Here is a 12,500-nt window from a genome sequence, read left to right as displayed (position 1 = left end):
GTGTGTGTGTTTGTGTGTGCACGCCTACGCATGTGTGTGTGTGTGTGTTTGTGTGTGCGTGCGTGTTGTGTGTACGTGCGTGTTTGTGTGTGTGTGTGTGTGTGTGCGTGCGTGCGTGTTTGCTTTTCTCAGGGTGGAGCTTCACCGAGAGGCGGGCAAGTCCCTGGGCATCAGCATCGTAGGTGGGCGGGGCATGGGCAGTCGCCTTAGCAACGGGGAAGTGATGCGGGGCATCTTCATCAAGCACGTCCTGGAGGACAGTCCAGCCGGACGCAACCGCACACTCAAGACCGGGGACCGGATCGTGGAGGTGAGCATACATTACACTACTTTACATCACATCACATTACATTACATTACATTACATTACACTACACTTAATGTACAGTCATAATAATAACCGCACACTCAAGACCGGGGACCGGATCGTGGAGGTGAGCATACATTACACTACTTTACATTGCATTACACCACATTACATTACATTACACTACACTTATTATATGGTGTGACGTCATCGGTCGAATGCTCCATTCATTTCAATGGGGCTCCCCAACGTTCGCACGTCTGTTATTTTTCGATAACGGACGGGTTGGTCTATAACAGACCGCTGTCAATGGCAACAAGACTTTTCACTGCTAAAGCGACTTTTCAACAAGACTCTAATCAGCTGCTGTGATAGACAACACCTGCTGTCCTGGCTACCTAGCTGTTGCCTAGCGGTGTTCCACAACGGCACTGTTTTGTTTTGCGCAGCAACAATCTTTTGACCTGAAAAACTATGATAAACTTAACATTAAATAGGCCTAAAGAAATGCCCCCGCCATGTGTGAATCATTTAAGTATATCCATATAATAAGCGGGTTGCAGCACTTCAGAGAGAACAAGACCCCTCCGCTCCGCGTCGGGGTCTAAAGATTCTCTCTGTCGTGCTGCTATTCCACGGTAGCGACCTTCTCGCCGAACGTTAACCCTTACTTAATGTACAGTCATAATAATAACCGCACACTCAAGACCGGGGACCGGATCGTGGAGGTGGGAATACATTACACTACTTTACATTACATTACACCTACATTACATTACATTACATTACACTACACTTAATGTACAGTCATAATAATAACCGTACTCTCAAGACCGGGGACAGGATAGTGGAGGTGAGAATACATTACATTACATTATTCTACATTACATTACATTATTCTGCATTACATTACATTACACTATAATCAGGGGTGTAGTGGCCGCGGTACGCGGGGGTACGCAGTCCACCCACTTCTCCTGAAGTGAGATTTTTTTTTTTTAAATCTTCTGCCCATGTTTGAATGCAAAAAGGAATGAGCACATAGCAGTATTGCAGGTGATTGACCAAACAGATGAAAACATAGAAGCAATGTGGGGGGGTTGACATGATAAGTTGCCTAATTATTTGATGACGTTAAAAATCACGTACCCCCACTTTAAATATCCCCACACTAGGGATGCAAATTATTGATTAATTCATTAATCATTAGTTGATAGCCTTATCGATCGACTTACGATTAATTGATAAGCGGCGTTTTCCCCCCCGAAATCTCAATGTTTCTAAAAAAAAACCTACTAAATCTAAACATTTTAATTAAAAATTGAGATAGAATATCACATTTAAATTAATTCTATTTCAATTCTTTAATCCAAAGGTGATTTAGATATTCCCACTATTCACACCCCTCTTCACACACACTCTTCACCCATTTCACCTGGGATTCTTGTCAGTTGAATTGTCGATTAATTGCGATTAATGTTTTTTAATCGATTAACGCATTGATCGATTAAAGTCGATTAATCGATTAATCGTTTGCATCCCTACCCACTACAATACACCAGTGTTTCTCAACAGGGGTGCCGGGGCACCCTGGGGTGCCGCGGGCCCCCCTCAGGGGTGCCGCAGAAACGTGGCTGATTAATAAATTATGTAATATAATACATATTCGTCTAAATTGATAAGTTAATGCCCGTCAGTGGAATCTTCATCTGCCGTTTATGCACTATAAAGTAAATACAGGTCACCCCAGACAGCTGCAACTTCGAACGTAGGTCGTGCGACGTCTCCAAATGTGTTACTTTTCTAAGCTTTTGTGGTATAGGATGCGATTCCATGATACGGCTTGTTGGTTTGGGGTGCCTTGACATTTTTCATGAATTAAAAGGGTGCCTCGCCTAAAAAAAGGTACACTGCACTACACCACTGACTATAATAATACTCTAACTGCACACTCAAGGAGCTGAAATCACATCACACTACAGAACACAAGTTTTCACTGCACACTGCGCACAACGAAACTGCATTTCATGCCTCACCCATGCAAGGTGGCAGCCCCCAATGGGTACGGGACGGTACCATGCTCAGGGTACCTCAGTCATGGAGCAGGATGGGGGAGAGCACTGGTTAATTACTCACCCCCACCAACCTGGCAGGTCGGGAGTCGAATCGGCAACCTTTGGGCTACAAATCTGACGCCCTAACCGCTTACCCATGACTGCCCTGCCCATGAATTACAACTGATGCCAGTAAATCTCTCAGTATGAGAAATAAGAGAGGAAACACTTTTCAAGCTACAAAAAAGAGGTTACCTTCATCGAAACTTCTTTGACTAAGATGACCTGGATGATTTAGAATCTTCACAGACCCGTAAATTCAATACCAACTCTAATAAGCAGAGCAGGGGACAACTCTTTATTCAATTCAATACTTACTGTTTGGTACGAACAACTCTTTTCCATATATTTTTTTCCCCAACACAACCAAGCACAGACATTAAATTGTTTATCTACTTTGCTGTGTGGAGTCTATTTTATTTTCCGCCAATTCAATACTTACTGTGGAGTACGAACAACTCTTTAAGTATTGCACATCCTTTACTCCCCAACACAACCAAGCACAGACATTAAATTGTTGATCTACTTTACTGTGGAGTCTATTTTCTCCTCTCCTCTGCCTCTATTTCTGTTTTTGTGTGCCTGATAATTAGGCTGGTGAATATTATGGGCTGGCCAGTCTCTCTGTGTTTTTGTTACTAACAGCAACGGTGGTTAAAAACTGCACAGTCATTGCAATTAGTGTGGAGCAGGAGTGCTGAGGAGTAGGCTTGCTCTGGGCTACAATCAAGGACAAATTTAAGATAGGGGGAGCGGAGTGGTTAAGGGAAGAGAAGAGAAGAGAGAAGAAAATGAGGGAGAGAGGGAGAGAGGGAGAGTGGATAAAAAGGAGAGAGTGTGGAATGTGTGAGAATGCGTGGGTGTAGTAAGGAAAGGAAGAGAGAGGAGATGAGAGGGAGAGAGAAAGAGAGGCATATAGAGAGAGGGAGGGAGAGAAAGGTATTCAGAGAGAGAGACGAGAGAGAGGGAGGGAGAGAGAGAGAGAGAGGGGAAGGGGATAGGTATTCAGAGAGAGAGAGAGAGAGAGAGAGAGAGAGGTATTCAGAGAGAGAGAGGGGGGTATTCAGAGAGAGAGATAGAGAGTGAGAGAGAGAGATAGATAGAGAGAGAGGGAGTTTAAATTCTTTGTAGAAGGAGTGTTATCCTCTTTGCTTGAGCAAGGCCACTACACAGCCCAAAGCTTAGCTGCCGGTCGCTGTAGTTGCTGCAGCTGCCACGGAAAACAACTTTACTCTGCTCACTTTTTAATTAAGACACAAATGTTTTGGGGAGAAACTCTCTGTGAACTCTGTGAGCACTTAATCTCTAATACAGAAGAGGAGACATGAAATACATGTAAGACACACTCCGGCGTTTGCGAGAGTGGCAGCAATGGCGTGTACAGTAGTAGCTCTGTGTCTAAAATGTTAAAGGGGTATGCCACTGTTTTGGGGCTTAATACAGTTAAAATCGTTGGCCAGGGTTTATACAGGTGGTAAAGTGTCTTATTTTTCATGTAAGCCGTTGTCTTGTTTTAAGACAAGTTAAAAGAGGGAGCATGTCACTAAGCTAGTGAAAGTCAATGGATCCGTGTAGCATGTAGCAATGGCTCTTGGCGCCATCGTGTGGCCAACGAGCATGCGTGGAACGACTGTATTTATTGTAATTCTGAATAAAAGGTTACATGACAGAGGAACGTGTTTAATCGGATTTAAAAGAGGAATAAACCACCCACTTTAATCGGACTTAAGTTTAAATCAGAATAAACTTAAATCCTGTTCGGTAAGTGTTTACATGATATTTTTAGAGCGGAATTAAGTTTTAATAAGATTTAAGGTGAGTTAAATCGGACTTAAGTGCCTCATGTAAACGCATAGATAGTCCGGTCACTTCACTGTCAGTGTGGCAGGGCCAAGATTAAGACTGTGCTTTCACACAGAATGTTATGTGAATATGACCTCAGACTTGACAAACAACTTTCTAGAAAAAAAGAAGGGAGGAGAAGAGAAATGATGAACATAAACAACAGGTGTGACCGAGGTATGTGACTGTGAAGGAAAGATCATTTTAGTGTTTGAAGAAGAGAGAGAGAGAGAGAGAGAGAGAGAGAGGGAGAGGGAGGGAGAGAAAGGGGAGGGGGTTGAATTCTTTGTCAAACAACTTTATCTTCATTCTCCGGGCAAGGTCACTTCTCAAAGCTTAGTCTTGCAGCTGTAGCTGCTGCTGACACTGAACAACTTGGCTAACTTTTACATCTTTTGGAGAACCTCTCTTTGAACTCTGCACTCATATCAAGTCGTTTCCTCGTTTCATCTCTATGTTACTACTATCCCATGAATACGGATAACTCTTTGCAATATTCTGGCAACAGTAAACTTGTTTACACAAGGGCACAGCTCTACGCGCTACGCAAGGTGTCCAGAGGAGCAGTGCACGGGGACATCCCTAAGGAACTGTTTTGCTTTCATGGATGCAGAGCTGGAGCTGTTTAGAGAATCGAGCCTGATCTGCCTCACGGATTTTTTGTTGCTTACAAGAAGATATACCATTTTATACTGTATATATCCGGTTTTCCTTTTTTCCCCCTCCCATTTTTCGGGGTGTGTGTTTTGGTCTTTTAAAATGTTTTCTGGTCGGTCGACGCCAAAACACAAGTACAGCCGACAGGTGCTGCTAAAGATTCGGAATGGTAAAATGTGCAATGTTCTCGACATGGAAACAGAAACATTGGAAGAGATGGGACTGTTATGCCGGTGTGTTGCCACCCCTCCGTACTCACCTACAGAGGCCTCTTGCACTCACAATCGTGCAATGTGTTGTACTTACAAAATGTGTTTGGCCGATTGTCTTCCGTATCGGTCCGTGTCAGAACATGTGTACAGTCGACACGAACTGTTGGAGATTCGTAATAGCAAATTCTGCAGTGTTTTGGATGTTAATATAACAGATACGCTGGAAGAGCTGGGACTGCTATGCCCTCGGCCTGTTGCTACCACTCAGGCTGGAAGGCAGCGATGTCCGTGGAAAACGAAGAGAGGCAAGCGTGCGGGTGTCAAACTGAGGGAAAAGCTGGCAGCTAGTAAATTAACCCATTCAGTAGTCAGTGCCAACATCCTAGCAAATGGACACAACAGAATTGATCACCTTCGACAGCTGTGGACAATGAACGGAACAGTCAGTAACAACTGCTCCGTGTTTATTTCCACTGTAACGTGGCTGACGGACAACATCCTCCAGCCTGTTATACAACTACAGCGGCGGGCTTTACCAACTCTCATCAACGGATTTCAACGACTTCTGAACTTACCTACGAGACAAGAAAGCACACTCTCTGTGGTGCGCATTTCTGTCTGTTCATGGGTTTTCGTATTCATTTACACAATGTCAGAGGTGGAAAGAGTACTAAAATACTGTACTCAAGTACAAGTACTGTTTCTCTGTTGAAAATGTACTCAAGTACGAGTAAATTTACCAGTCAAAAAATCTACTCAAGTAAAAGTAAAAAGTAAATAATTTTAAATGTACTTTGAGTAAAAGTAAAAAGTTACTTTTTAACAATCAGCGTTTTCTGCCTCTAGATGTGCAAGGGGTGCACTGGGTTAGAGTAAGAACAGCTAATGTTGACCTCCTCTGAGTTAAGTGAATCTCCATCGTCAGCCTCCATGTCAGCCATCATCGTTTGAGTGAGAGACAGGTCGCACGCGCCAACTCTTTATAAACTAGGCTAGAATTCTAGAGGCTTTTTGTTTTTTTTTTACTCAGTAACGCTTGTGCTGTAAAATGTACCGAAGTACATTACTCGAAAGAAAATGTACTTAAGTAAAAGTAAAATTACAAATTTTAAAAAGTAGTTTAAAAAGTACAAGTACACAAAAAAGCTACTCAATTACAGTAACGCGAGTAAAGTAATTAGTTACTTTCCACCTCTGCACAATGTGTATGTCATGTTGGTGTGTCTGTGGTTGCGAATCCAATATACGTAATCTAATCTGAAACTTTAAAAGGGAAAAAAGTTTACCAAACAAAACACTTGACTTGAGTGTTGCACACTGAAGAAGGCACAAGTCGAAACGCGTCTGTGCACAAATAAAAAACACTCGAGGCAAGGTGCACCCCTTTTTTGTCCAATCCAGTGTATTGCATTGTGATCTGAACTGATCTGTATGGGGGAAGGGGGTTGGGGTTGCGGTTAGATTTAAATGTTAGTAAATGTGTGAGGTGGCACTTTTTTTCCATTATGCTTTCAAGTCCACAGAACGTGACAAGATTTTGCATTGTTTTGTGTAATAGCAGTATCGTTCCTGGTATCGGCAAGTGCTTGACGAGTACGAGTATAATGAGCAGTATCGGGTGCCGGTACCGATACCAGTATCGGTATCTGTGCATCCCTAATCTGAACTGATCTGTATGGGGGAAGGGGGATTGGGGTTGCCGTTAGGACCAGAGAGAGTAGAGAGAGAGAGGTTCCATTGGCCCATTGTTTCCTGGTTCTATTATTGGGGGGGGGGAATCCCCCTTTAGGCAGACTTAGGCAGACCTGAGGACTGTTCTATTCAATGCTAGGAGCATTATGACACGCCCCTTTAGGCAGACCGGAACCTGGTCACATTAGGTGCCCATAGAAACCTATTATGTTGGCATATCTCTATATACTTAAAGAATCTCTGGTTAGGACAGAGGAGCCGTTGAAGGTTGGGGCAGGGTTCGTACGGTCATGAAAAACCTGGAAAAGTTATGGAATTTGAAAATTCAAATTTCCAGGCCTGGAAAAGTTATGGAAAACGTATTTTTGGTCAAAAGTTTTGGAAAAGTCATGGAAATCCATCCAGTGTTTCATCAATTATCTTTATGAAGTTGATGCCACGGCGTAATAAAATCTAAATGTCCGAGTTCTCGTGGAAATGTTGTCTAGTGCAGGCTGCGTCTGCCTAACCATGTGTTGCCAAATTGAGTGGGTTTCAAATAACGCATGTTGTAATGGCTCCAGGCGGGTTTCAAGCGTTTTTGGCGCTAGAAATCAGTCACACCTGGCAACCCGCCTCGTAACGCGCGAGCTAGATGTAGTGTGTGCGTGGTGGTGAGAGGTGATCATAGCTCTAATCCTAGAAAAGAAATGTGGTTCTGTACGATATTACAGCATGCTGCGAAGTGTTACTTCAACAATGCGCGGCTTAACTTTATGAAAAGATGATCAACAATGGCTGGAGAGGACGAAAGTTGTGATGTGTCCGTCCGATATGGGCGAAGCAGCGGCACTTGTTAGCCACCTGAAGGGCAAGATACAGCAGGCAGTTACCTCCTCAGCTACAGGTTAGCAGTTATACGCGTTTTAAAATATTTAGCGGTTCCACTGAAACGTAGCTAATGCCAAAAGGAATACAATCCTAAGACCTGTTTGGTCTTGGTTTAATTTGCCAGATAGGGCACCAAGCGAACCATGCTTTCGGTAAGCCCCGAGATTTTTATATTGATAAGCAACGCACCTGCTGCCTGCGAGTGAACTTGTCCAGTGTGCTGAAAGATTACATGAAATCCGTACAGTAGTCTATGTGCAGCTGACCGCGAGCCAAACGATTACCAATGTCTGCATGACGCGCCTGTTTTGAAATACGGTATAAACGGCAGCGTGACTAGAGTTTGAAAAAGTCATCTGTGGCTTTGTTTTCAAATCGGTCAGATCGTTGTAACACAAAATGAAACTCACCCTAGCATCTCCTTGAGTGGGCGTCAGACTAGAACTATGCCACGAACAGTGCAGTCTCTCTCTTTTTTTTTGCTCCAGCAACGACCACAACAAATGACAACATTATCATTCTTACAGGAGTTTTGGACTGTTGTGCTTAGGCAGGTGTAGTAGGCAGGCCTATGATTTCTTACTTGGGCAGGATGAGCATTTATCCATCTCCATAGAGAGCATGTTGATTCAAATGTGTCTTCATGATGATTTCACGACCTAATTTGCTATAGGCTGGCCTAGGCCTATTCATTTTCATTTCTGACTGTACATTAGACAAGCGAATTATATAACATTGGTGAATAATAGCAGAATTAATGTAATACAACATGAAGTATAATGGTTGCTTGTAGTAAAAGATAACCTATAGTATGAATATGTTTATTGTTTACATATTTGTAATATAGGCTATGTAATATATAATATAATATGCCATAATCTATAGTATAAATATATACACTAATTACATATTTATAATATAGGCTACGTAATATAGCCTGTAATATAGCCTAATACGCCCCCACCCCCACCCCCCGCGCGCGATTGGTCATTGGTTTTTCGGTCCTGGAAATTCAGAAAAAGGTTTTGGAAAAGTCATGGAAAAGTCATGGAAAAAAATTGGTGAAAAAGTGTATGAACCCTGTTGGGGGAGGGGGGCCACTGGGTAGCTTATCCCCTCTTGTCAGCCATAACTCAGCCGCTCCTAGGGACGGCCTTGCACCGGCCCTCAGCAAGTGAAAAACAACTCCAGGAGTGCATTCCAATATGCGACCTTGCCTCCTCCACTTGTGCTTGTTTCCTCGCCCCGCCTTCTGACCCCTCCTCCGTGGAGAAGACAATAAAGTTTCATAGCTGTCAGCCTAGCCACAACAACTTTTGAGGGTCTATTTTTCATATTGAAAAAGATATTGAAATATAATGCTGTTGTCAGTGATGTCATCATGACATATTACTTCCTGGTACGAGGAGACAAGCAAGTGGAGGAGGCAAGTGGAGGAGGCAAGTTCGCATATTGCAACGCACTCCAGGTGCCCATGGCATGGGTGATTGGTAGGGAGGCAGAGAATCCAGATATTGCGTGTCCTCCAGGGGGAGATAAATGAGTCCTGACCTAGGTCAGGTCGCTGCAGCAATATTCAAATAATGTGAATTCCTCAATTTGTATTTTGTTGGAGCTGGAGCTTTGGAAGGCCAAAATATGTAAAACAAAAATAGACAAATGAATGATTGGAATAGTTCAAAATGTGGGCAATGCATCTATACAATCCATGCAAGTTAAACATTATTGATGGAATTATGGAAATAAATCAACTTTTTCATGATATTATAATTATATGGCCAGGATATGTAGGGTAAGTTAAGGTAACTTGATTTGTATCCGAAGGTAGATTTGGTTGCAGGTAAAAGTTGCAAAAGCATCGTAGGAGCAGGTTGTGGCATTGCTCTGCTCTTAAGTACTGATCCAAAATCTTTGACAGATATAGTCTGGCACTCTTGCCTATTTTTGTTTCGAGATTTTGTCATCTTTGTTTTTGCTGTTTTGGATGCACTGTATATATTCATACTTTTAAAAAAAATCTAAAAAGAAGAAAAATAAAAAGAAAAGCTTTTCCTTTTGGGAAGAAAACCTGTCTCTCGTCCACTCCATCGCCGGTCATCCTGCTACATGAGGTACGATGCGAGACGACACAGTACTGTCACACAACAAACAGCACAATACTACTGACAGTGACAAAGCACAGCAGCAAAACACAAAAAGAACATGACAAGCAGACAAGTGCTCCAAAACAGGGATATAGAAGAAAGAAAATAAACAATAAATAAATATATAAAAACAGATAAAAACCTTAAATGTTTATGTGTCATGTGTCTTGTATCTTATTCTGTATATGTAAGGACACACATCTTTCTCCTAAACGGCAAAAATAGTTAACCTACAGGAAGTAAACTGAACTGAACTGTTTTGATCTGATGTGACAGTGATCCTAATGTTGCTTACACCCATTGAACATTGCAGCAACTTTATATATTTTTATATGAATGTGCTAGTTTTCCTATGCTATGTTGTCACTCAAAGAACAGTGGGATACAGAGGTATCACTGCATGGAACAGTATGCCAACTTTTATCACACAAATTAGTTCTAAAGCTCGTTTTAAAAAACAAGTCAAGATATTTTTAGGAAAGAGTTATTTTTAAAAGGGTAGATGTTTATATTGATACATTTATATTTATTAGCAGGCTGTATTAAATTGTGTAATTTGAATGTATTTTGCTTATAGCCTATTGTAATTGTAATATGTTATTGTATTGTTTTCTGTATGATCTTCAGATGTAATTTTTAACACTATGAACTGATTTTATTGAAGAAAAGAACCACAGGAAGAATAGCTGTGGCATTGCCACAGCTAATGGGGATCCAACAAATAAACAAATGAACAAAATTGTCCAATCCAATGTATTTCAATGTGATCTGCTGACCTGCTGTGATGTGATCTGTGTTGCCAGGTGGATGGGGTTGACCTGAGGGACGCGAGCCACGAGCAGGCAGTGGAGGCTATCCGCAACGCTGGCAACCCAGTTCTCTTCCTGGTGCAGAGCATCGTCCATCGACCACGGGTATGCTTGCACTCTTTTTTTTTAAATGTGAAAACGTTGCATCTTGTGTTTGTGTTAGTTTGACTGAAATGCTCTAAATTACAATATTTTCTTTCAATATTCAGAGGTAATGTTGTCACCAGTTTATAGAACGAAACATAAAAGTTTCAACATTGCATTGCAATACATTCAGCAGACACTTTTAGCTTTTAGCTTTTAGCTTTTAGCGACAGAAAAACACGCTGAAATATACAGACGCATACAAACATACAGAGATACAATATGTAGCGTCCTGCACTTCATCCTCACACTGCTATTCCACTGTGTCATGTTGCTTTCTTTTGCCTTGTGCATTCTGCCCCACAAAGTGCAGTAACTACGTACACCACTAACACTGAAACTGAGAATATGACGTAGCAATGCAAATATGACATATCAATATTACACATGTGGCCATAAGGCTTTGACACACGATAAAGAACGTGTAATGAAGCCTAAATTCAATTTTGGCAAAATATATACTGTACGTTGCTTTTGTGGGGCAGCATGTTTACACTGTATTGCATGGCTTAGAATGTTGGTCACTGATCTCACCTCTGACCTCTAAATGCATGACGCTTCCCCCAACCTCTACCTTCTTTCTTCTTCTTCTTCTTTCTCCTCTTCGTCTTTTTCTTTTTCTTCTTCTTCTTCTTCTTCTTCTTCTTCTTCTTCTTCTTCTTCTTCTTTTCCTCTTTTTGTCTTCCTACTCTCCTCATCATCTTATTTTCCTTCTTCTTCTTCTTATTCATGTCTTCCTCCTCTCCTCTTCGTCTTCCACTTCTTCTTCTTCCTCTTCTTCTTCTTCTTCTTCTTCTTCTTCTTCTTCTTCTTCTTCTTCTTCTTCTTCTTCTTCTTCTTCTTTTCCTCTTTTTGTCTTCCTACTCTCCTCATCATCTTATTCACCTCCTTCTTATTATTATTAATGTCTTCCTCCTCTCCTCTTCGTCTTCCACTTCTTCTTCTTCTTCTTCTTCTTCTTCTTCTTCTTCTTCTTCTTCTTCTTCTTCTTCTTCTTCTTCTTCTTCTTCCTCTTCTTCTTCTTCTTCATGTCTTCCTCCTCTCTTCTTCTTGTCCTCCACTGCATGCATGCATCACTCAGCCTGAGCCTGAGTCCTCTCCCATTATTGAGAAATACACCATCGCTTTCGACTGCTCGCCTTCTCCACGCAAGGTAACCATACCTCACCTCACCCACACCTGTAACCATGGTAACCATAACCCACCTCACCCACACCCGTAACCATGGTAACCATACCTCACCTCACCCACACCCGTAACCATGGTAACCATGCCTACCTCACCCATAACCCTAATCATGACTCTATCCTGCTCTTAACTCAATTTTACTATCTTACATTATCTCAGCAAGGTAACCATATCTACCTCACCCATCATGCCTCTATCCTTCTCAACTTACTATTTTACATTAACTCAGCAAGGTAACCATACATGTTCCTTCTCTAGACAAGGCAATGTTAATGTCTACATTTACCTGTCTCAGCCCCACCTATTTACCTCTCATCTGCCATAACCTGTTCACTGGCACACCCTAGCCTCATTTACAGGCACTTTTCACCCGACACACTCCCCTCTGGTGCAGCAGCACCCACAGGCTCCATTTTAATCACAGCAACTAAATTATTTTTCCTTCTCTAGACAAGTTAATATCTATATTTCCCTGTCTAAACTCCTCCTGTTTACCCTTCATCTGTATGAACTTGACCACT

The 12,500-nt window shown here is 42.0% G+C and overlaps 1 protein-coding gene across 1 annotated transcript in view; it reads left to right on the top strand.

Annotated features, from left to right (window-relative positions):
• LOC134437441 (multiple PDZ domain protein) overlaps nucleotides 1-12,500 on the top strand; it is a 285,829-nt gene that overhangs the window by 170,510 nt on the left and 102,819 nt on the right. Inside the window, exons 28-29 of the mRNA XM_063186930.1 lie at nucleotides 133-310; nucleotides 10,642-10,752. Of these exons, the coding sequence (XP_063043000.1) occupies nucleotides 133-310; nucleotides 10,642-10,752 (289 nt within the window). The remainder of the gene's footprint in view (nucleotides 1-132; nucleotides 311-10,641; nucleotides 10,753-12,500) is intronic.

Source organism: Engraulis encrasicolus, chromosome 21, assembly GCF_034702125.1.
Source record: "Engraulis encrasicolus isolate BLACKSEA-1 chromosome 21, IST_EnEncr_1.0, whole genome shotgun sequence".
NCBI classification, from domain to species: Eukaryota; Metazoa; Chordata; class Actinopteri; order Clupeiformes; family Engraulidae; genus Engraulis; species Engraulis encrasicolus.
The sequence above is the reverse complement of the archived record's forward strand: the minus strand, read 5'-3'. Positions and strand labels throughout refer to the sequence as shown.